The sequence below is a fragment of the Eretmochelys imbricata genome, chromosome 8 (genome assembly GCF_965152235.1).
Source record: "Eretmochelys imbricata isolate rEreImb1 chromosome 8, rEreImb1.hap1, whole genome shotgun sequence".
NCBI lineage: Eukaryota > Metazoa > Chordata > Testudines > Cheloniidae > Eretmochelys > Eretmochelys imbricata.
In genome coordinates, this window is record NC_135579.1 from 2,297,619 (window position 1) to 2,323,187 (window position 25,569).

General features: G+C 44.9%; 1 protein-coding gene across 4 annotated transcripts in view; it reads left to right on the forward strand.

The window, feature by feature from the left end:
- Positions 1-368: 368 nt before the first annotated feature.
- EBF1 (EBF transcription factor 1) overlaps positions 369-25,569 on the forward strand; it is a 326,168-nt gene continuing 300,967 nt past the window's right edge. For all 4 annotated transcript variants that reach the window (XM_077823771.1, XM_077823772.1, XM_077823774.1 and 1 more), the window contains exons 1-6: positions 369-502; positions 2,206-2,362; positions 2,933-2,996; positions 3,675-3,730; positions 14,975-15,048; positions 23,831-23,899. In XM_077823771.1, coding sequence (XP_077679897.1) covers positions 369-502; positions 2,206-2,362; positions 2,933-2,996; positions 3,675-3,730; positions 14,975-15,048; positions 23,831-23,899 — 554 coding nt within the window. The remainder of the gene's footprint in view (positions 503-2,205; positions 2,363-2,932; positions 2,997-3,674; positions 3,731-14,974; positions 15,049-23,830; positions 23,900-25,569) is intronic.

The following is a 25,569-nucleotide window of genomic DNA, read 5'->3' on the forward strand; positions in this document are numbered from 1 at the left end:
GGAAACTTGCCTCCCTTGTCCCTGGAAAATGACACTTGGTGTAGCCCAGCCTGCAGCGGCTTCGCGTGATCCCATTGTCTCCTAAACTGCCACCCCAGCTCCCGCCTGCTCCTGCCAGCCCCGGGGGTGTCCTCCTGCGCAGAGCGACCCTCTCCGGCTTGTGGGAGCGCCAGCCACCCGCCCGCCCCGGGGGCCGCTTGCCTGGCGAGCCTGGCTTCCTTGGGGCGCTGGTAAATGTGTGTGGCCGCCTTTGCGGAGCCTCCCGAGAGCCGCCGCCGAGCGCAACGATTAGCGCAACCCTCCGCTGCCCGGCGCTGTCCTCGCTGCTGTTCGTGCCCGAGCTCAGGCGGGCGGACAGTTCGGGATTCATGTTTGGGATCCAGGAAAGCATCCAGCGGAGTAGCAGCAGCATGAAGGAGGAGCCCCTCGGCGCGGGGATGAACGCGGTCAGGACCTGGATGCAGGGAGCCGGCGTCCTGGATGCAAACACAGCCGCGCAGAGGTAGGTAGGCTTGCGCCTCGCAGCATCAGTTGCTTCCACTTCCCCTCCCCGCGCGGCCGTAGAGCCGAGACCCAACCTGGGAGCCCCGGCAGCGCTTCGCACAGGCAGCACCGACAGAAAGAGGCACTCGGGGCTTGTGCAAGAAGCGGGGAGTTTTACGTAGGTGTAACCAGGAGATATTTATTCCTACGGTCTTCCCAGAATCACTTTTTTTTTTTGTGTGTGTGCAAGAAGCGGGGAGTTTTACATAGATGCATCCAGGAAATAAGTATTCCTGTTGTCCTCCCATGATCACTTGGCTGGCAAGAAGCTGAGTTTTCCAGAGCTGGATCAAAAATATACTTACTGTATATTACTTGCATATTGCTTATACTTACATGTATGCAAAATATACAGATACTATGTGACGATATTCTCCGTCCAGTATCACTTTATTGTTAAAGCAGCACTGGGTTTTGCGAGGCTGTAGTCAGTGTATATTTATTTCTGTTAGCCCCTCAATAGCACCTCCCCCCCCACCCAGAAGTGGTGAGTTTTGCAAAGATGTATTCAAAATATGTCTCCTCCTTATCCCCACGAGGATCGCCTTTAAAAACAACAACCAGTGAGTTGAGCAAAGCTTTGTCCAGGATATATTTAATTCTAAGCATCCCTCTAGAACCACCCCCCCCCCCGCCATTTTTCTTTACAAGCACCAGTTGTCTTTTGCAAAGCTGCATCCACGGTAGCTTTAATTCTTGTCATTCGCTCTCCTACCGCCGCCGCACAGTGATCTAGAGTATGGAGCTGGAACCGGCGAGACAGCATCAGCTAACAAGTTTAATGTTGACATCTTCTGGTATATTTCACAGCATCCCCCACCCCCTCCCTTTGGAGCCCTCTAAGGAAGGGAAAGTTCTGCAGCGACAACCCAAATGCTGAAATATTTAAAGTTTTCTACTCAGGCAGCTTTGGGATGTTTACCATGAATCAAAAGCCTGGGGGGAAGGGGGGCAGCGCTTATTGCTCAAGCTGAAGGAGAAGGCACATGGTCGATTTACTGACAGCTCTGACTAGAGTTTGGGAAATGGCAAAACAACCCCACTTTGCAATAACACGTTACAGATTTCTTGTTCTGATCTGCACGGCAGTTAGCTTCATGCGGATGGGGGGAAATTAGTATGCATCTCGGGGGCGGGATGAGGTTTTATAAGTTGAATGGATAAATTTCTCTCCTTGGATGCCTGGGTTTTGGGGGGAATCACACACCCATCTCCATCTCGAAATCAGGCAATGAACTTTGCTTCCCTGGGCTACTTTGCCGACTGGCTTCTTGTTTGCAATGTGGACTTGTCATTTGCACCCGTAACGAACAGTGATGGGTCGGGGGCAGCACAACCTGGCTCCAGGCTCCGTTATTTTTGACAAGTAGGAACCTTCCCAACCACCGATCCTGCTGCAAAACTGGGGTGCCCCCTCCCCAAGAACAGAAATAGGGACGGGCGGGCTTCACCCGCAATGCAGGCTTGTTCTGAGAGCCCAGCTTTCACGCCCTGAGTTTTCATGGCCCCCCAACAGCCGCCCGCTGCTGCTCTGGGCTGGGGAAGGGCGCAGAGCCCGTGGGGAGCTGCTTTGGGGTCCCTCTGGCTGGTGCTGGGAGGGGAAAAGGGGTGCTGAATGGGGCTCTGTGCTCGGTCTCTCTAATCCGGTCTTTTTGGCCGCAGCGGAGTGGGGCTGGCCCGGGCTCACTTTGAGAAGCAGCCCCCCTCCAACCTGAGGAAATCCAACTTCTTCCACTTCGTCCTGGCTCTGTACGACAGGCAGGGGCAGCCCGTGGAGATCGAGCGCACTGCCTTCGTGGGCTTCGTGGAGAAGGAGAAAGTAAGTGGCCCACGAGGTGTGGCTGCTCCCTCTGGCTCCTGCCCGGCCCCGGTCTCTCGGCTACGCCTTGCATGGACCCCTCTGCACCGCCGGTGCGCCCCGGGGGCTCTGTTTTCCAGCTCCCCGCATGTTGCACCCCGTGGGGATGGGTCCGGCCCAGCCGAGGCTCTGGGCAGCGATTTCGCGACAGCGCCCCCCCCCCCAGGGGTCCCGATCCGTCTGTCCCTCCCCCCCGTGCTGGGTCCCGTTCTCAGATATTGGCAGAATCGCTCCCCTGCCCCCTCCATCATCCCCCCTTTGGGGACTTTGACAACTTCCAGCCACCAACTCGCCTAATCACCCGTGCGCCCCCAAAGCGCGCCCTGGGCCGGGTAAGGTGCCGGATCGGGGGGTCTCTGCCCCCACGCCGCGCTCCCGGTTTGCGCTCGCTGCTCCGCCAAGACCCCGGGCTGATGGGGGGGAGGGCGGGGTAGGGGGCATGAACCCCGAGCTGGAAGCGCCGGGCTTTGCAAGCGCTGCGGGCGATCGGGGAGGTTTAACGCTGGCTCCATGTGTCTCCCTCCAACGCAGGAAGCCAACAGCGAAAAGACCAATAACGGGATCCATTACCGGCTGCAGCTCCTCTACAGCAACGGTGAGCCGCTCCCCGCCCGCCCGGGGCCGATCCCGCCCGCCCGCCCGGCCGGGCAGCTCCGAGCCGCGGCCAGCGCGTCCCCCTCCGGGGACAGGACTCCCCGGGCCCCGCTCCCTGCTAGTCCCGGGGCTCAGCCCGCGGGGGAGTCTGGCTCTGGGCTTGGAGCGGGGCCCTCCAGGAACAGAAGGACCCACCGATTGCAAAGCGAAATGAAATAACCTCCCCCTGCTCCCTGGCTTCCCACGCGCGGGGCTGTCGGGTCCAGGCACACGCTGCCTTTCCCCCAAGAGGCGCCCAGCTGAGAATTGTTTTCTCTTGTCACATTTCCCTGCCCCCCCCCAGTATTGATTGAAAGTCGTCCCCCCCCCACACACCGCAAAGCAAAACAAGGCCACGGCTGAAGCTTTCCAGGGGGCAATGTTAGCCCCGACTCCCTTTCCCACGGACATCCCACGCGAGAAGGGGGAAGCACGTTTTCCTGGCGGGTGCATTTGTCTGGCCTCAGGCTGTTTTGCGTGGGGTGCTTTGCTGTGGAAGGAGATCGCTTCCCCTCGGCCAGGCGGGCAGCACCGGGCCCAATGCTGCTCCGCTCCCCAAGGCCCCCGGGGGCGCCGGGAGAGTCAATGAACTTCAGCAACTTGCTCATCTTCATTCCCCCTCCCCCCCTTTTGTTTTAAGGGATAAGAACCGAGCAGGATTTCTACGTCCGTCTCATCGACTCCATGACCAAACAAGTAAGTGAAGGTGCCTGGATCGTGGCTCTTCGTTCATTGTTATTAGTCCTGACAAACTCCCCCCATTGCAGCGTGCGCGGGGCTGGATACCGGGGGCAGCCCAGGGGCTGTTGGAAAGGTGGCGTCTGTGGGCCCCTGGCTGGTGAGGGGCAGAGTTGGGCTGGTTCCGAGCGGGGCCGGGGTGCTGGAGCCGGCTGCGGGGGGCGTGAGGCTCCTTTGGCGTTGGTCAAGTTCCCTTTTCGTGGCGTGAGCCCAGCCCGTCTGCACCGAGCGCCCGGGTCCGCAGGGGGCCGGTGCAGCCGGGGAAATGAAACCCACAGTGGCTCGGAGCCTTTTACACTCAGCCCCCGAAGGAGGTTCTGGGGGACCAGCCCCTTCCCCGCGCTGGGCTCCCTCGCAGCCCGACTTCATTGCCCCCAAACCAGCCCCCTTTATTGGCCACTCCGGCTAGTGAAAGAGCTTTGCGACTTCGAGGGCGCTTAGCTGCAGCCGTCCTGCTCCGGGGATGGGGAGGCTGCTGCGCGCATGAAACCAGCCCCCAGCTCTCCCCAGCTCCCCTCCTGAAATCCTGGGCACCGCGCCGCAGCCAGGGCCATGAGCGCAGAGCAAAGGCCCCGCTGTAACACTGAACCCCCCAGGGACAGGGACAATAACAAACAATGCGATCCAAGCAATAAAAGCCCAGCGCGGAGCGCAGGAAGCGCGGCTCCCTGACTGGGAATGCAAACAGCAGCTTCTCGGACTGCGAGGGTGGCTGCGAGGGGGAAGCCTAGTTCCAAAAAGCGCCCCGGACCCTCGCTTTTAGATTGGCTAGGATCGAGCCGGTGCACTTAAGCTGGGGGTTTAAAGGTGCAGAAACAGCCCTGCTTTGAGCTTCCTCATATCCAAGGTCCAGTGTACATCCAGTCTGAGTTATGTCCCGAAAGAAACATTTATGAACAGAGACAGGATTTAAAAAACAACAAAAACCCAGACGTTTTCCCGTAGCTTTACAAATAAAGACGCATAGCTCCACATTCCCTAAAGGCTTTTCGATCCCAGGGTTTTTGCTTTAATTCTGAGAATGAAAAGACATAAGCAACCAAACATATCAGCACAAAACCCCAGCCAGGCACCGTAGCAAATATTTATCCTTTGTTTATGTGCAATTACTTTGTTAGTTGTTTTAAAGGAACAGTGATTAAATCATGAGTGATTTTCATTGTGTAAACAGCCACTGAAAATGTGCATGCAGGACAAGTAATTATTTTATACATGTCACAGTCAAAGATAAGGTAGTTTTAGAACAGCCAGCTTGAAAAAACTGATTGAAACTAATTTTAAACATGGCATTTAGTTTCCAAAACAGGAATTAAGTGTGTATATACCTACAAAACCACACCACTGTATGTGTGTGTGTGTATCTATATAGAAACCAGTATTTTTGGGTAATAATTTTTTGAAAAAAATCAGATATTATTTTTCCAAAATAATTAACATTCTGAAGATTCTAGTATTCTATCCTGCTAATTTTAAAGAGCATTGATATGTTATCATAAATTTCCATTTAAATACATTTAAACAGCCTCCCGCTCCCCTAGAATTTTCATCTTTTTAATCAGTTAGTGGACTTGTTTCCAATTCTAATTCTATAGAAAAAAAGTTCTGTGTATTATTTACAAAAGCAAATTAAAATATTAAATGTCTTACATAGAAGAAGAAATGTCAGTTCCTGTATGTTCAAAACACTGTCATCTGCTGAGACACTCTTCCTGTGGCTTGTAGTATGGTTCTTTTTTGACACCAAAATGTAAAGTTCCATGTGCTGAGTTTGTTTTAGAAAACTGGTTTTGATGCTCTCAAAACATCTTTTCCTGCCAGTGAAGACTGGCCTTTCTTTAAAAAAAAGAGGAAACTTGGAGTAATTATAATATACAATTCAACCATGCATCTGATCTGTGTTAAATATACACTTCTAAAACATAGACCAGAGCCTGTATGAATTAAAACAGCAACAACGTACCTTTGAACAACACATCTTGGAAAGTATTTCCTGTGTCACTCATATTTTTCAGGCACAGATTGGTCAGGTCATGTTTAAAGTAACAAAATTCCTTCTGATATATCAGCTTTTTTTTTTTTTTTAGTTGTTTTGGATCCCACGTATTGCATTGTACACTGTACAACAACCATTATCAATAAATATGATCTTTAAACAGCTTTCATATCATTACAGAAATGCAAAGCTATTTTTTCCCCTTTGTATGCAACTCAGTTGAAAACAGATCTTTTAATTGATGTAGAGAAACGGATTCAAAATATTATTTTTTTAACAAAGGCATCTTGCATATGAGCAGTCCATCCTAAGGCACTGTTTGACCTCTTGCTCTCTCATTATTATCAAGCCATCAGAAGGTCTTTTGGAGAGAGAGAGAGAGAGAGAGAGAGAAAAGAGATTACAGTTTATTTGTAAAACATAATAATGCAGATATAAAACATATTTACAATTAAGGGAAATTGTCTGGTTTTAATTAGTCTTCATGTATAAAGCTAGTGCAAAATATCTACTTTATTTTATTTGGCAAAGCACAGTAGAGTTGATGAAGATAGTGTTTAAAATATCTGTCTGAATTTGGACTAAGAAAACAGTGAAATAAAGGGTATTTGTAGGAGAAAACTAATTTGCTTTCCTACTAGGTATTTGTAGGGGAAAACCCATTTGCTTTCCTATTAGTTGCATGAATGTCCTTTATGTAGACCTACTTATCATTTTTTTAAACAAAACTTGTGAATGATCATGTCATAATTGTGGCATGTCCTAATACTTATTTCTGAACAGTAAATCTCCTTGTTTATTCTTTATTCTGAGTGCAATTGTTCAGAGGTTTGGTAGCTTTTATTGCAGTCAATAAAATACTCATTAGACAGCAAAGTACAGCATATGACACAGATTTACCCAAATATGACTATAGCATTTATATTTTCGCCACAGTGAATTATATAGGGGATTCTCAAGTATCTTTCTAACCATCAAATTGTAATTAAATATTAAACTATGTCTGAAATTTCTCCAGGTTTTAATGAAAGTTAAATATATATTGTCAGCCTCCGCAGAGGGGTAGTAGTCTAATACAAGAGGCGCAGAACAAATTGGATAATGAAACGATTACTTTAAAATGACGCTGCTGCAGGAGCATACATGTTTGAGCAAGCAAGAGTCTTCTGGATGCTCCTAGCTGCGTGCGCGTGTCCACACGCGCACACACACATATTCAGTAATTGTGAATGTCTGGACTGAAATTACAGCTGCTCTGAGGTTTCTGGTGACAACTTAAAAATCCCACAAAAGCGAAGCTTTGAGTGGGTTAGGCCCCCGGAATATATAATAAAATAGCCTCAGATTTTTGTAAAATTTGATATAATTGGTCTGATTAATGTACATTCCTGACGTCAGAGCCGTAAATTGCAAATGCTATATCACTGTGAATTGCGAAGGAGTTTTACGTTCAGTAAATCAAAACCATGATCTCTCTCTCTATAACACATTTCTCTTAATTTTAGCGAAAGCTGTACATGAATGGTTATTTTGTATTATAATAGCGTTTAGAGACCACTGACTGAAATAGGGCCCCGTTATGCTCGGTGCTGTAACCACACAGAATAAGAGAGAGTCCTGGTCCCGTATGGGTGTGTCTACACTCCAGCTGGGAGCGAGATGGCCAGCACTGGTACACAGACTCAAGCGAGCCGGGCTTGAGCCAGCACACTCCAAATAGCTGTGTGGACACTGTGGCTCGGGCAGCCGCTCGGTTTTCAAACCTGCCCCGTCCCCTGGGTCTAACCTTGGCTGACTCGCCCAAGTCTCTTCCGCAGACGCAGTGTCCGCATTGCTAATTTTAGTGTCCTTCAGTGCGAGCCCTGCTAGCCTGAGTCTGTCTACCCAGGCTTGCTCCCAGCTGGAGGGCAGACATACCCTGAGTTCCTAGTCTAAACAGAGCGGGCCGCGTTAGTATTTCTTGGGTGGCTGAATGTTCAACACACACACAAACGGACAAAAGCTCTGTCATGCCTACGGCATGGTAATTCACCGTTCGTGGGGTGCGTATGTATTCTCTGTCACCTGCGATATTCTGGGGGACATAGGACAGGACCCTGCTGGCACTGAACTCATTGAGAATTTCAACATGGACTGCAATGTGAGGTGGATCTGGCCCACTGTGCCTGTGTACACACCAAAATTGGAACCTGCTGTCTTGCACATCTCAAACTGGAGTGGCTTCCATGGCAGTTTTATATGGGCAAGGAATGTAGAATGGGGCTCAAAATGTGTAGTATCATGCTATATCCAGGCTAATGCTTGGCCTTTGGTGGTTTCACCAAAGAAGTGGTGGTATGACCAGCTAATTTCAGCCCTTTGAGGTGACTGCAATGTTTATAAAATGCATCAGTCATTTCTAAATTGTAAATACTAGATACAAATAATTCATTATATGGATTAATCATATGGGGAAATTATTTTTCTAAGGGTAAAAGCGTTAAATGTTAATATTGTCTTAATTAAATTTTCTTTTATGTTATCTCAGCACCTCATTGGACATCAGTATCACATTCCTACTGCCTTCAGAGCCCTGTAGGGTCCCCAGGTTTGTAGCTGTTGCTTTCAGTAAACCAGCAGCTCCTAACTGTAGTAGGTCTGTTGCTAACAATGATGCATTTTGAATTTGTCTGCAATATGTGAAATGCATCCACTGCCATAAAGCTGGTGCTTTCAGACAAGGCCGAGGATATAGCTATCTAAATGCCCCCAGTCCTTCAATCGCGTTTTCATAAAGTTTGAATATTTCACGGTTAGGAAACATGTAGGAAAATAAAATAGTAAATGCTTTACCTATCCCCTTCTCTTTTTTCCCATCCATTCATGTACATAGAGATCTGGTGAATAGAAATAAGGCTAAGGAGTCCTAGTATTTCAGGTCATGTGTGATACCTCTAGTCCAGTATCCAGAGTCCTACTGAGTTAAAATCCTTCCTTCAGCCTCACACACTTTGTTTATGGTTTGATTTTTTTCAGTACTTTAAACTCTAGTTGCAAGTGCATTTTTCTGTTGATTGCCCTTTCGCATCCTGCCGTGCACGCAGATATTTGATCACCTCTCGATTCAGTGCCGAGCCTGATTCTTCATTGGCAGCCACATATTTGTGTAAAGAAAGAAAATGTTATCCATAAGTTCAGAAAAGACTCAGTAGAATATCAGATATTCAGCAGAAACGTGAAACAAAACAAAGACATTTTCATTGTGCCAGATTTTAGCAGCTTTCTTGTTCCTTTGGTAACATGTCAAAAGCGCAGGTGATTTTAATTTTCTTGGACAGAGAGGAATGAAGAAGTTTGGAATTTGCATGCACGATCAGGACCTGTGTTTGGGAAAATGTAAACTCATCACAGTGGAAAATGTGTTGTTTGGAGTCTGGGGGTGAAAACAAAGCTGAGGATTTTGGAGAGACTGCTCAAGCCAGATGGCCTAGTGCATTCCCAGTCTGGCAGCCCAACTGCTGCCTCCTGTGTAATATACAGCCATTTGTTCGGGGATATTTACGCTAGAGCTGTTTCCATGTGAATGTTTGAAAAGCATTAAAAATAAACATATTAGGAGAGAGAAATTATTTAATTCGTCTGAATAAGTTACTAAGCTGGCTGGCGTATCAGAGACGTAGAGAGACTGGACAAAATAATTAGATATTAGTGAATTCTATTTAGAGCTTTATAGAAAGAATTAAACCCGCTCTCTTTGAGACCCACTGCTGCATTACTTGTGCAGGCTAAATCCCTGTTGGAATCATTGGGAATTTTGCCTGAGTAGGGAGTGCAGGATTCGGTCATTAATGGCTAATCAATCATTCCAAGTCAAAATAATGTATTGCGCTGTTATAGCTGACAGCATTTTATATATAGGTGATGTCGCTGTAACTCTTTCTGGGTGAAGTCCTGGCTCCATTGAAGTCAATTGCAAAACTGCCATTGATTTAAATGGGGTCAGGATTTTATCCTCTCTATACATATATGCAATATATATATATACAAAACTATATCACTGTATATTACCAGCCAAGACCCTTTGGTCCCATCTTTAAGAAGCCCCTCTTTTTTTAAATCCGATTGTTTTTCATTCTCCTTTATTTCAATTAATGAGACATTTTGTTTTGTGAAACATAAATGAAGCATTTAACGGTGCATGGCTTTCGGTGCATGTGCTCTCTCTCTCTCTCTCTCTCTTTTGTAAATCAAGGCTATGACATAACCAAATAATATACTCAACATGATCTCATTCCTTCAGGATTGTTTCTAATCCAGTTCTGAAAACAGGACTGCTTGACTGGTAAATTGACACTGGGAGCCATATTTTTGCCCTCAATTATACTGGCATAAATCTGGATGATCCTGGAATAGCAGAGGGCAGAATCTAGCTCTGTATCTTTCCAGTTTATACACCAGTTATTTCATGGCTTGATCTGGCCGTCTTTACTCAGGCAAAAACTCCCATTGACTTAGCTGAGGATTAGACCCTTATTTTGATATTTCCCTTTTTCATGTATTCAGTGTCACTGAATACATGAAGTCAAGGAATGACTGTAGTGTGCCCAGTTGAGTAATTTTCATAGTCTGGAAACAAGTGTTTTACAGCTGATATGTCTTCATACTCTGTTTCATTTCACTGGAAATCAGTATCTGTCACTATTATGTTAGGGGCCAATCTTGCAAACTCTTTCGTATGAGTAGGTCTTACTCAGTGGACTTCTTGCACGAGGATTACTTACAGGCGTAAGGTTTTACAAAACAGAAGGTGAATTTTAAGGCAAACATTTAACATAAAGTCACGCAGAAGGAAGAAGAACCCCTTCTAAAGTGTCTTCCCACTGTAGGAAATAAATTGAGTTAAAACTACAGTAGAAGTAAACAAAAATGAAAAACAAAATATATAATTGTGTATTTCCTTTGGCGTTCTTTTGCCATGTGATTCTGCTGTGTATTTGCAAACTTATTTTTAGCCCAACACTCGCCCCACCCCATCCCCTGCCCCTGTGATCTAACTTTGTACACCGTAACTTTCACTTTAACTCTTTGTTTAGTGCAATACTGTTTGGCATGATTACGACTTGCCAGAGCTCTGCTGAATCCTGGTGCGATGACCCAATCCAAAGCTCAGACTTCACAAATTAATATTTAAATATGTTGGGAAATGAAGATAGTTTTGGTGAAAGAATGCCTTTATTTAATTTAACGCTGACATTTTTCACTGCAGCACTGTTTTAGCCTCTTCCTGTAAAGTAATCTGTGCTTGTGGCAGCTGTAAAGATCTGAAACTTTAGCAGTTCCTGTTTCCTTTTCAAAACAAATTGTAGAAATAATTTTTTATAACAGCACAGTTTGAGAGTGAATAGAATAACGATAAAGCCAGTAGACATATCAGCTGATCATTTTATTTTGTTGGGCTGCTGAATGTGTGCTTCATGTAAATGAACAGTTGTGTTCACACACCCTTTTCACAAAGAAATTGGGAAATAGACTATGGGAGGGTGAGTTTGGGGCAAACTGCTAAGAAAATAATTTTCTGATCAAGGCCATAATACTTTCAAGGAAAGAGAAGACTGAGCTCTAGAGATGTGTATACATTATTTTGGGAAGTTACAATATGTATAGATTCAGTAACAATAGTCAAGTGCAAACAAAGCAAAAAACGAACCTTTAATGTACTGGAAGGCTAAAGAACGTCATGCACCCAAGCAGAGGATCACTGATGATAAACACAACCGACAAGGTGATTAGGTACCATATTGTTGACTCTGTGTGTTCATTATTGCTATTTAGTTGGGTTATTTAAGTGGGTACCTGGAGGTTAAGTAAACATAGCGGCAGGAAGAAAGAAGGGAGAGGGAGAAAAGGAAAAGAGGAAATTTAATTTCCTCATTCTCATTTGTAGTTTCTGGCAGACCTAATCCTGCTCTCATTGACTTCAGTGGGCCCAAGATTGGCCCACATTCGGTGAACCATATTGTAAAAAAGCAGGGCTTAAACATAATGGGTCAAATCCTTATTCAGGCAAAATTGTGACTGGGTCATATTGTGCCAAGGATTATTACACAGAACTTAGTGGGGAATTCTGCATGATAAGAAATGGCATGACCATTGATTCCAGCTGGCATTTCACCCAGCTAAGGGTGTCAGGAGTGGTCTGGTGTTTCTCCAGTCAGTGACTTGATTTGGGGGTAACTTTTGCTTTATCCCAGGTTAGCAGTCAAATTCCGCACTGAACCCCTCATTAGATTGTCTGGATGATTTGTTTGTTTCCCGTTTGGTCTCCAGATTCCCATTTGACACGTCAAATAAAAATAGGGCTCTTTTGTTGCCCAGAGGTCACAGGCTCTCACCACAAGTTTTCATTATAATTGGTTCATGGGAATTACTTTTTAGAAAGCCCTCCTGGTTTGACTGGTGGGGTAATCCACCCTCTGAGTTGACTGATTTCCACCATTGCACGTGACAATCCAGCTCTTCCAGTGTGTCTTTCAAGCCACCTGCTGCTGTCCTGCAGGCTGATTTGAAACTAAGGGCCCAATCCTGCCAGGTGCTGAGTGACTCCTGGGGGGGAGGGGAGGGGCTCGACTTCAGCGGGTGTTGAACTCTCTCAGCAGTTGGACTCATGGGACCAGACTAAGGTGGGGTCGGACTTGTGGGACCAGACTAAGGTGCTCAGTGCTGACTGTCAGCAACAGCAGCAGCCTTGACTGGAGTGAGATGGGATCGGAGACCCGGGATGAAACGCCACACCCATTAGACGGACTCACAATGGAGTGATGGGAAATCCAGTCCCTTATGTCTTTTGTTTTATCCTAACGGCAAAAACATACCGGTGGTTGCTTTGGGGAGACACACACTGACGTCGGAGTCATGCAATGAAAATTAGCATGGATCCTGTGCAGGGATAATACTAACCAATCCCTGATATTATTTGTGGTATTGCTAAATCCATATTATAAAGCATATTATTAATATGACACACTATTGCTGTAATACCCTGTTTAAAAAATCAGCTCATGGTACCTAAGATTCATGACTCTGTATAGGAAGAACACTTATTGATTTCAGTGGGAGATATTTTTGAATTCAAACCAGTCTATCATCATCTCTTTTTACCATATATTAAGATACCTTAATTTGTTACTTATTGTTTTCCATATTTCCATTTCCATTTTATCTTGTAACATAAGAGACTTTTATTTACAATAACTATTTTATTGCTGGTTTTAGGGACTTCATCATATGTAGCTTAGTTGTATTTTCTTTAAATATAGTTTTACTGGATCAGACATATATGGGAACACGTTTTGTGCTAAGCAAACCTCGTCCCCCTCCAAGCATTATATCTGAGGCCTTAGTAGCTGAATCAACTAGTGATGTAAAGGTTCCCTTGGTTATCTTATGTTATACCGCAATAATAAAAGTATAGGTTACTGAGTAATGGGAAAACATTTCCTAAGGGTGCATGAAATCCTCCAGCAGGGTCCCTGGGAACGGACTCCATGCTGTCCACCTCACAACATTTCCTTCTAATGCTCCCCTCTATGGGGTGGTGTTTATGGGCTTGTGGAGGAGGCGGAAGGCATGAACCTTTAAAGCACCAAAGCCCTGGGATCTTACTGCGTTATGTGAATTGCAGTAGTGCTTACAGGCCACAGCAGACTTCATGGCCTCATGTGCTAGGCCCTGTACAAACACAGACAGTCGCTGCCCCAATGAGCTTGCGTTCTAAATAGATGAGACAGGCAAAATGGGGGCGGGCGTAGGTCTCCTCACTCCCAGTCTAGTGCCCTACCCACTAGACAACACTGCCATGCCTGAGGAACTGTACTCCAAACCCATGACTCTTGGGCTGCCCTAAACAGGCCTGGACCCTCCAGTGTGTTCTCCAGCTCCCTGACGGCAAGGTGACTTTGTGCTGCCATTGCCCGTCCCTGCTGCTCATTTCCTCTCCCAGGGCAGAGGGCAGTGCAGGCTGCTTCTTGCCCACTCAGCACCATGGAGCTTCAGCCCCACACGGATGCCCTGGTACATCTTCTCTGGGCTTCTGGGAAGGGCAGACCCCACTGGGGGTGGGTTGTTCGGACTTGGTGACATTTTCCAAAGCGCCTAAGTGACTTAGAAGCCTAAATCCTACTAGAAATTATGTGGGTGCTTTGGAAAATGTCACCTGGTCCCTCTGTGCATTCTCGTTGACTCTCCTCCCAGGGGACTGGTGCATGGGGCATTGCTAGCAACGTGCAGGGCTGTGCCGTGTTAGGGTGACATTGTGGTATGGCACTGACCTAGTTTAAATGTTTTCTAGGGCAAAACAATAGTGATAGATCATCCTTTCTTGCTACCAGCAGCAAATGCAGCTATGCCGCTGCTCAGTGCATACCTATCACTGCTAAGCAGGTAGGAATAATTCCTAATCAGCTGTGAGCAGCGTTATTCACTTAGCCTGGCATGTAACGCCAGTCCATTTACCATATACCCGTTAACCGGGTGCCATTTGTGTGTACATTGTAGGGGTAGACCCTATTTTAGATGTGACTGTATCATATTCCCAGCGTTTTTGCAAATAATAAGGATTTTCCTCCTAACTCAGCTAAGATCATGTATCCATGCCTATTTGTTTTATCCTCACCCACTTCCCAGTGGTCTTTGCATTCAGAGCCCCTGATTCTCATCTCATTTATACAACTGTAAATCAACCGAGCACTGTGGGCGGGAGTGGAGAATCCGTCAGACCCTAACTTCTTTGGTAGCAAGTAGTAACGTGCCCAGGTGGTACAGCAGAGTTGCTTTTGAAATAAAAAATACATGAGCTGTTTCTATTTATTTAATTAATTATTTAAAAAAGAATAGGCCCCGAAGTATGCTAAGCCCTTCTGGGTTTTAATGCTATTAGGTCTATATTTTATTCTGAATTAAAAGGGAAATTGTGGTTGTCTTGACTACTAAAAAAGCCCATCCTACACACTGCTCTGAAGATGTGCATAATGTATTGGTTGAGAGGAAGGAAACTACCTCTAGTCAGCCTGTGTTCTCCAACTACAAACCTTGAAAGCAGCCTTTACGGTGACGCAGTCGGTTTAAGCAAGCCATCCAGCCCGCAACAATAGTTCAGCATTCAGTTATTGTGATGCATTTTATTTTCTCCAAACTCAGTTTGGCGTGCAGCTAAAAATGTATTTTGTTTCTAGGCGATAGTGTATGAAGGCCAAGACAAGAACCCAGAAATGTGCAGAGTTCTTCTCACACATGAAATAATGTGCAGGTAAGAAAGACCCTGTTTCCAGTTAATTAGCAAGGAGAAGATGAATTTGTCTCTCAAAATCTAGGTTGGACCTGGAGCTATTTTAGGACTTAAATGTATCTTTCTTGTGTTAAACAATCCCAAAATAACAGAGTTCTGCTCATGTAATTAGCAGCAAAGTCTCAGTCATCGTACCAGTTTTCAATTATTTATAAAGGTTTGTCCTTAGCAGTCGGCTACTGGTTTGCATTTAGACACCTTAGCATTAATGGGCCCAGAATATGTTTCCTCACCAAAAATAATAAAATAAACTGCAATCTTGTTAGCTGTAATTATCTAACCTCACAACCATAGCTGCACTAATAAAATGACAAAGCATTCTGTTGATGGCCCAGGTGGCTTTAATTCAGCCGGCTTCAGACTTGAAATTTATAGCTCTCTCTTCTTCCACTTAACGCAAACCTTCCTTGCAGTTTGTCTTTACTGGGGCTGCGCTTGTCAGTATGGGTTGCAGAATTGGTTAGCCCTCTGTTCAACTAGCAACATCAAAACACAGGGGACTTTTCTTGGTGATTTCCTAACTTGCCCCACTGTGGGTCTGCTCTCTTTTATAGGAACTTCTCCCCCACAGCGTTCCTTTCTGGGGCTGGCCCTTTAAATTTGGCAGAGCCAAGCAGTTGCTCTCCCCAAGGTGGCCATTTTAAAACTGGTGGCTGCCCCTGTCTCTTTTCTAGCTGGTAAAAATGCTTAACTCCTGTTTTCTCTGTCTTATTGCTAAGGAAATCTTTTCACAGAGTCCTTAGAACACGCTTATGACCCTGGCTTTGCAATCCCAGGGAAGTTAGCGGGTGTTTTGCCTGCTTGAAGAGTGCAGGAGCTAGACAGTAGCAATGCTGAAAAGAATGAATTCTCCAGTGAGACACAGGGAATCTTGGCATGAGCTTGCTGTTAAGAGCAGTCATTTGAATGTGTGAAAAACGCATGCTCAGTACTTGCATGCATGGTGGCCTTTAAAAATATTTACTAAACAGTAGCAGTTTGGCCTAAATCCTGATGCCCGCTTCTGAGCGAATGAGCTTTGCTCCGGCTTTCCCTGTGGATCTGAGAGTGCCTGGGTAAAGTCTCCAGGTGGTTTTTCCACCACCAGAGCCTACCTATTGGGTGGGCTTGGCCCATTGATCTGCACTGTTGCTAAGCCACTGGCTTCATCGTCAAGCCCAGATCTCTTCAGATGCAGTGTTCTGCCCCTGGCCATGGCATGTGGGGTAAGTGGATTAGGCCCTTTGCATGGCCAGTCTGTGGCTGGGACCCCTGTGCAGCGGAACAGCATTGATTCAGCTGTCTGTGAGGCTGCCTGCTGCCCTTTTAATAGGATTTGGCCCTTTAGCTTGCAACTCAGTTTTGCTAAAATACACGTTTTTCAAGTACGTTTGAGATCATCAGTTGTAGCATGGAATGATGAGGCAAACTAAGGTCTGCAAGAGGTGCCTGGTGCTGCAGTTCCTGGCTGCCGTTGTGATTTTGCTTTTCCGTGGACTCCCAGGCCATTCTCTGGTCACAGATGGAAGCAGAGTCATGTCAGTAGCTGAGGGATCACCCTAAAATAAGTGGGCCCTGTTTGCATTGCTTGCTGTCTAGAGACCCAACAATGAACTGTACATACTAAATAAGGCCCCTGAGCTGCACAAGTGTCACTTTTTGCACATAAATAATCCTAGAACAACAATGGCACTGGTTACTTGATCGAAATTAAACACCCGCTGAAGTGTTTGGAGGGTCAGTGTCCATATTTGCTGCTGTTACTGGATAATGGGCTGATTAGTTCTTAAATTCCAGGTGCTTTGGGCATGGATTGTCTGCCTATATGTCTGTATGTACACCTGATTAGGGCCTCTGGGTGGTACCACAATACAAATAATAATCATTCTACGTGGAGGACCTGACCATGCTGCTATTGAAGACACTAGCATGATGCCCCTTAACTTCCATTGGAGCAGAAGCAAATCCCCATTCTAAACCCAGTAGAGTGGCTTCATTTTTCTGCGGAGCCAGTGCCAGCAGAAATCTCACTCAGTGCTCTTTGAAAGACCCCAAGAGCTCTGTGTAGTGCAAAAGCTTGTCTCTTTCCCCCACAGAAGTTGCTCCAATAAAAGATACTCCGTCGCCCACCTTGTCTCTGTTTGAAAGAGTAGGAATTATAGAGACTTTGAACCATTAATTTTCCTAGATGTACTTTTTTTAAAAATTGGAGAATATACACACAGCTAGATTTCAGCCAACAGACCAGCACATATTGACATCTAAGATTCACACTCATGTCAATATACTTTGACTGAAATAACATTTATTCTATTATTGGAATGCTGAAAAATATGACATTCAAATGCTGTCTTCCCTTCTATTAATGCAGTTTATGCTAAAGTTCTTAAAATTCATTGGCTCAAGCACTTTATTATGATTGTCTTCCTTTATCGCTAGTTGCTTTCTGTGTTTTTCAAAAATGCAAAGTACGGGGTAGAAAAAGAATTCTCAGACCATTGCAGGCAAATGTTACATGCCTGATAGGGAAAAACCAAATTCAAATTTCATACTGCAAATGTTAGAGATTACAATTTTCCTGGCAGCCCACAGATTTGTAAGGAGTGCTGTTTGTTTACCAGGCTGCTTGACCCTATTACAAAATCTGTCATCTATTGTGTTGCTAACACTCCTTTAAATTGCAAATCTGATGCTCTTTAGGGGACTCGAGCAAAAAAAAATCTCTCTCCATACCATTCTATTTCTCTTGATTTCTTGCCTGTTTTAAGTGGAAGTTGGGATGTGCTGAATTTGCACCAGGGGTGCAAATGCAGCCTCAATTATAAGCATAAAATTAGAGTCTGTTCCCCATTAATCAGCCCAGCTAATTGCTATGCACTACCATTAGCCATATGGTGTGAAAGACAGCTTGCTGTCCCTAAGATGAAATTTCTTCATTTCAGGCATGAAATAGTGAGGGCTCTATATTTTAAAATAGCTTGTTTTAGATATTTAATTCCTAAACAACTTTCTGCAGTGCTTTCTATCAAGACTAACTGCACAATAAAACTTTGCATTTATGTGACAAAAGTGGTTTATTTATAGTGTACTAAAACAATGGGGTGGATAAGACCAAGAATTCAAATGTACAGGCGAGACCCCTGACAATTGTAGAGAAAAGTGAGTGAGTTACATTTCAGGTGTTTGTTTATCTGTGGGGATTTCATTGTTCTTTGCAGATTACAAAATAAGGCTGTTCTTTTGGCTGACATGTTAATGGTTGGGAAGAATTCATTGACTCAGTGGAATTCATTATTGTTACAGGCAGTGCAGGTAGGGACGCCGATAGTTAGAATTGCCTGACGCTTTCCTTTGTAAAACCCTGTTTTCAGTCGCTTCTAACTTTGGTGAAGTTGATTACTGTTCAGGCTTGAAATTCCCTCTGCATGGTAAATGGCTAAGGCTGTATTTTTGGGGAAGTTTAAGCTACTATGGCTGTGCCATTTCCAAGAATGAAGTTAGGGAAAATATGTTGTTTTGTCCATGTTAAAAAAAATATGACAGCTGTTGTGCTGAGAAACTCTACCATCTCCATGCTGTGGAGCAGGGACTTGAAATTAGGCAGCACGGTCGCCTTGATGTCAGACAGCTGCCTAGTGCCATCCCCATGAAAAACCACGCATATTTGGCTAAGTTATCAGCCTCTTGAAAAAACGCAGTTTGCACATGCTCAATAGAGACTTGTTGAAGTTTGGCATCAAAATCTCGGAAGATGCCCTCTGCACTGAGCATGCTCCAGCCCCTCACAGCAGCCCGGCTGCAGCTCCGCTCCCATCCCAGGTGGCAGCCCTGGCCCAAGCCTCTGCCCCCTTGCCTCTGCCCGTGTCCCCCACCCCTGAGCTGCAGCCCCATTCCTGGCCCCAGCTCCAGGAGGGTTGAGGGGGCATGGACAGGGGTAAGGGCAGGTCTGACCCTCCAAAGTTTGGGGACGCTGCTCCAGAACAACTGAGCAGCTTCTGCGTGAGAATGCATGGATTGAGCAGGACTTTACCTGCAGTTGCTCCTCCTAGCTGCCAGGGGAAACCATGGTACTGGGTTCCAGGACTGAGAGAAGGGGGACTGTCTGTCCTGTGCTCTCAATAGAAACCCCCCCTCCCACACACACACTCCTCACCAGAACCTGGAATCCAAACCCATTATTCCTGAGTCTCAACGTTGTGTTGCTGTGAATCCCACTGCCAAAGTGTGTGTCTCCATCTCCCTCTAGTGGCAGGTCCATGCTGAAGATAACAGCTTTCTACTGCTACCAGTTTTTCTGTTAGCTCAAGGGGCTGTGGACTGTGTGGTGGATCTCAGGATCCCCACCCTGCTGATGACCCATGTCAGGTGCAGAGTGGGGAATGAGGCCAAGCCCCTGCCTTCTCCCCATCCCCTTTAGGGACATGGGCGTCCCCTAGGAACCATAGAGGGACTAGTCTTTGTGCTCCCAAGTGCAGGGACTGTCATGTCAGGAGGCCCTTCCATGGCGTGTGCAATGGGAGGAGGCTCCCTGTATGCTGCTCCCGTCCCCCTCCAACCGCACAAGGGCCAGTCACAGCCTGGGCCTAGGCCAGGCAAACATCATCGATGATGTTGGTCAACAGCTCAAGGGAGGGAGCATATAGGTGGTTGGTGTGAAGAAGGCAGGAAGGATTGTGGGAGGAAGTAGGCTATACGGAGGGGAGAGATGGTACCTGGTGGATGGGAAGCAGGAGGCTGGTCTGGACGTGAAGAGAGCAGCATCCGTCTGATATAGAGAAGGAGAAGAAAGCAAAAGGAGCAGGAAGAGCTAGATGAGAAGGGTACATTAGCATACTCTCTCTTTCCTGTATTCAGGTCAGATTTGGTTGAGAGCCTCTTGGTGGCTTCCTTTTTAATGCATGTTAAATCAGAGAGAGATGCAACCATCAGTCTCTGGATACCACTTCAGAATGGGCACTGGCATTCTTGCATGGTGCTTGAGTTTACACGTGCCCAAATATGCCAGCATTACCGAAAGGCCTAATGCAAGCTGCCTGGCCACTGTCCCATGTGGACCTTCTCGAGAGGTCAGCAGGGGGAAAAGTTGAACCTCCATGCACACTATGTTTCCTCTTGGTTCTTCATAAGAAAAGCATGTTTGAAAAGTGACCCGGAAGGGAGGAAAAAATTGGGATTGAGCCCTTTCCCCACATTCATTATGGTGATAAAGAAAAGTATTTCTTTTATTTTTTTAAAAAAACAACCCTTTTCTTTGGTACTTTTTAACCTTGGAAGCATCAAGAATGTCAAGTCTCACCTTCCCTGTTTTAACTAGAGGATTTCTTGGAGGACTCAGAGAAGAGTATTGGGAGCTTTCTTGGTTCTTAGCTGAAGGGATGAGGGAGGTGGATATTTAGCACAGACAGTTGTCTTCCCAAGTGTTAATTAGCTATTCACAAAACTCAGAGTGTTTGAATCAGACTGAATACAAAAATCACTTCTCATGTCAGTTTATGAGGTTTCAAACTGAGGCTTTCTGTGATGTCTTAATTCTCCAGTTGTCCATAGAAAAACCAGGATTAGACAATGCTTGAATTTCTACTGTAAAAAACAAGCAGGGGAAAAAACCACTTAAACCCCAGCATTTTGGCCCTACCTTGTATTTCATTAAGCTGCAAGGAAAAGGGCACAGACTCTTTATTTTTCACCTTCACATAATACACAAGGCTGCATTCGTCCACCCTACTCCTGTTTACGGGTACCTTACTGCTCAGGAAACTCTGTTCAATGGCCACTCAATAAGGAAGGCAGTGTTTCCCAGACTTTTGAAAGGGAGCTTCCCTGCAAGGAAATGAAACCATTCCATTCCCCCTTTAGCCTTAGTATGTGTTAATCCTCCCCATCTTAATTTATGCATCTTCACTCCACCTTGGCTTGTTCTTTACAGGGGTTCTTTTCAGGGGGCGTGTCCCAACACTAGAGTGAGGTGTTTGGCCCTGATCCAGGAACTTGTTTCATGTGGACAGGCCCCTCTTGGGTAATGTGTGGACACTGGCATCTGCCCATGTGGATCGGCTTCTAGGGTTGGGGCCTTGAACAGCATAAGTAAGAGTGGCAGATTCTGGCCCCGGGGGCCAGGTTTTGATACCCGCACATTCAGTGCCAGCTTGCTCTAGGAATAATCCTTTTGGAGTCGATGGGGCTACTCACGGGATAAGGTTCTTCTAAACTTCAGTGAGAATGCCAGAATCTGGCCCTGCTTCACGTTAGTCACAAGAACTATGTGTCTTAACTTGTGCCAGCTATGCTTCTAATTAAAATTTAATCATTTAAAAATATTAGTGGTTTTTATTACTTTGTTTTTGGGTAAATTTTGCCATCCCACATATGCTAGCTAAATTTCCTTTTATAAACAAAAAAAGGGGGAAAAAAGGCCCCAGGACCTATGAGCTTATTTTATTCCTTCCTAAATTCTGATATATTTTGTGTGCCAAGGCTTTTAATTTTGTTGGTGAATCAGTTATGGGGTTGTACTGTGGAATGATACAGCTTTTTGGGCTGTCCTAAACAATGTGACTTGCACAGAATTGAACATCCCTCAAATGCATTACCTGTGAAAAGTTTCAGTCCTGAATAGTTGCCTTGAAGCTTTGACAGTGAAAAGCATTATGTCTTTTTTTCCTCTTCAAAACTTTTTTTTTCCTGTTGGAAACCACATTTCAACAGGCTGGGTTTGTAAAGCCCCCTTTTTTTTTTTTTTTTTTTGGTGTTTGTTATTTTTAGTGTGGCTAGTGGCTGTCTTGCTAGTCTTGGTGGGTTACTGTACATTATTCGCTCTATTGTTCAGAGCATAAGAGAACCTTTGTCATACTCCCAGCAGAGCTATTTATATAGTGTGGCATTTCTAATGACTGCTTCCTGCGCTGGTGTTCTTCCACATTCTGCAGGAACAAAATAGTCCCTCTTCGATGAAGTAAGAGTAGCCTACCAGTAATTCCTACCAGTACCCTAACCCTGAATGTTGAAATTGAAAATAGAAGTGACGTACAATTTACAGTTTTCTTCAGTTCCACCCAGAGCAAAGCTGGCACTTACAGAAAGGTTTGTTGTATGTGGTGAGGCTTGTCGGTCCCAGTCAGTTCGGGTGGCCAGATAGCAGGCGTGAAAAATCGGGACAGGGTTCGGGGAGATTATAGGCACCAAGATAAGACAAAGCTCTGAATATCAGGGCTGTCCCTATAAAATCAGGACATATGATCACCCCACAGTCAGTAAGTCTGCCAGATGCAGAGGGGCCATCTAGGTACAAACTAGGCGTAATATAGGCAGAGCCATCCCTAGGGTATGGCGAATTGGGGCAACTGCTCTGGGCCCTGCACTTTGGGGGGCCCCCGTGGGCCGGCGTGATTAGCTGGCGCGGTCAGTCCCAGAAGTGACCGGTCACCCCTGAAAGCGACGGAGTCGTCACTTCTGCCCTGAGCCTTGCACCCCCCCGGGAGGGCCCTGAATATAGGGGACCCCAGCTCTAGATCCACACACAGACATGTTCCTCCATGAACAGATCTCCACCCCCTGGCATGACAGGAAAGCTTAGTAACCGCTATGGCATTGTAAGCTCGGGCACTGCTGAGGGCACGATAGGGATCTGTGTCAGGGCTGAGGAATGAGGGGCAGGCCGGGGCTGGGGCTGCACGTTTGCCCTGGTTGCACAGAGACAAAGTGCCCCTATGGCCTGGGGCTGTGTTCTTTTACTTCTTTTACTCCCTTATTAAGGGGAGTCACGGGGGAGGGGTTGTAAGGGGGAATCCTTGGTGGGTGGATATTTATGTCCTGCCATCAGGGAGGTGAAGGAAGTGGGTAAGAATCTGATTGGTTACATGGGACTGCTCATGAGAGTAAGGGCTTTGAGGTTTGGTTCCCAGGAAAGTCCGTATCCATCTCTAACTAGTTATGTCCTGGAGAATTTTCTGCCCTAAGTGGAAATGGGTATATATTGTGTGAGAGATCATGTGTGATATTTTAATGAGTCAGGCTCTTAATAGACAATAACCCCTGACAAGAAATCATCACAAACAACAACTTAACTCTCTTTGGAAACTGAGCCATCTTAGTTCCTTAGTTCAAAAGAATCCAAGTCTCAAGGTCAGCAATGGAGCAATTCTTTGGTAGAGGGAGCTTACGTTTCACATGCCTGCTTTGTCTCTGACCTAATACAGGGCACCAGCCGGCAGCACTGTGCTTTCCATAGTACTGTTAGCAATCATTAAAATTCTCTGAAAACTTAGAGAAACAGATACACTCAAGCATAAAAATCATCAGCCAATGGCGTTTCTGGTTTAGCTTCCCTGCTAACAAAAGTATTTTAAAAGGGGAAAATATTGTGCTGGGAATTTCTGCTTCCCCTGGAAACCAATAGTATAATATGAGCACCAACCCAGATGTTAAAATTATGTACACTGGAAAAATAGCCCACTCTTGTTATTGGTCTTGATATATGTGTATTGGCCCTGTGAAAAGGGGTAGACCACGCTCCCCATTTGAAGTGATCCCTGAACTATTGTTCGTGAAAGCAGGCAAAACCTCTTTCTCTTTATGTTTGCCGTTACTAACCAGCTGTGCAAGAAGTTAAACATAGTAATTAACCCATATGTGACCCACTAAATTCGACTGATTTCCAGACAGGGACAGAATGGTAACTCTAGCTTGCAATTTGAACCTCCTGTGTTCGTAATGATGATTTTACAGTGTAATGGTTGCACTAAATCCTCTCACTTTTGCTCTGTAGCCGGTGTTGTGACAAGAAAAGCTGTGGCAACAGAAATGAGACTCCATCAGATCCAGTGATAATTGACAGGTAAGGACCGCTATTGTTTCCTTCAATTTTATTTTATTCCTCATTATAATGAAACACCTGCGCTGTGTTGCTAATGGGAAAGGGGCTATGTGTATATATATGGATGAAATTTTGTTGTTGATACCGAATTCGTTGCGCTGTGCAATTGTGATTCCCGTGGAAGGGCCATATGGAATGTAACTGTGAGACCTGCTCTTTGGAATGCTCTAGTTTTTGTATCTGATTCATGTTCATAAAGGGGATATTTTTCTTGCTGACTTTCTGTGGCCCAATTCACATGCTGTGCCAGGGAAGCTTCAGGAATAAAATAATAGTTTGTGATTTATGGAATGTGGTTGGGTGCTTATAAATATTTAACTTTTATTTGAAAAATGTTTGAATCATTATCACTTTTAGCTACAGTAGTTCTATTGGATGCAATCCATCTACATTTTAAGGTTTTTATTTATGCATAAGAACAGTTTAAAAAAATCTGCAAACTAAGATTTTCTCCAGTTATTTTCTTTGGTTGGAGTGCTATTTTGACTATATTGTCAGTTGATTAATTCATTTTGCCTGTCTTAATTATTGTGTTTTTAAACAGATCCATATTACTAATCTGACATGACCAAGTAAATCACTGTAGAACGATAAATCTGTTTTAGTTGTTCTGAGCAATTTGCAGTCTGTTTGCAAATTATGCAAAGTTGTAGCCAAATAATCATTTTTATATTTTAATTATTGAAATTCATTGTACGGAAACATATATGATAAACAGTTTATTATGTGGCATTACTCTGCGAGAGTTTAATGGCCATGAAGGACTGAAACTGCCTGTCATCAAACAGGGAAAGCAATACCGTGCAGTAATCGGTGAATACAGGGACCCTGAAGGGAAACTAACCTATACTCAGAGAAGGCAGAGTATAGAGTATAGTTCTTCTTTGTCTTATTGTCTGAGTTAATGTTCGCTATATTAAGTTCAAAATACCTTCTGTGCTGGAGTGTCCATTTTTATGAAAAAAGGTAAAGAGTCAGATCTGTTCAGCACCACATCAAAACAGAATTATATAAAAGAGAACATAGCAGAGAGGCACCACTTGGCACTGTGCTTAGGCAATCTTTCAGGTTTATGTCTTGTTTGAGTTTGTTCAGCAAGCGCATGCTTTGGCAGCTTAGAGAAAACGTTTTGGTTAGTTACAATATCTAATCTTGAGATCGTTTTAATCTCCGAACATATATATTTTAACTATGCCTCCGTTCACCTGATATTAGAATTAGGTAACACCAGGGGAAGTAAAAGAACACATATAAAAACACATCTCTGTAGAGATATCTCTAAGTAGGCTGCAGAGTTGAACAGTATAAAATAGGGTGTTAAAGTGGCATTTCGAGCCACATGAAAGCTACAAAATTCACATGCATTTTTCATTGTACTGAAAAATGAAATGTTAAGATGCTAATACCTGGTTTACAGAAATATTTTGTTTAACGATCCAATATGCAGAGGCAGAGCTGTTAGTTGCAACTCATTTAAACTGTGAACCCTACAGATTTTCAGCAGCTTTAAGGGAAAAAAAACAACAAACCAATTATATGAAAAAATGGATTTAACTTCCTAGTAGTGATCAAATTAGCAGTATTTACTTAAACTGATACAAAACTTGCAATTTTGAACACCAGGTTTAAAA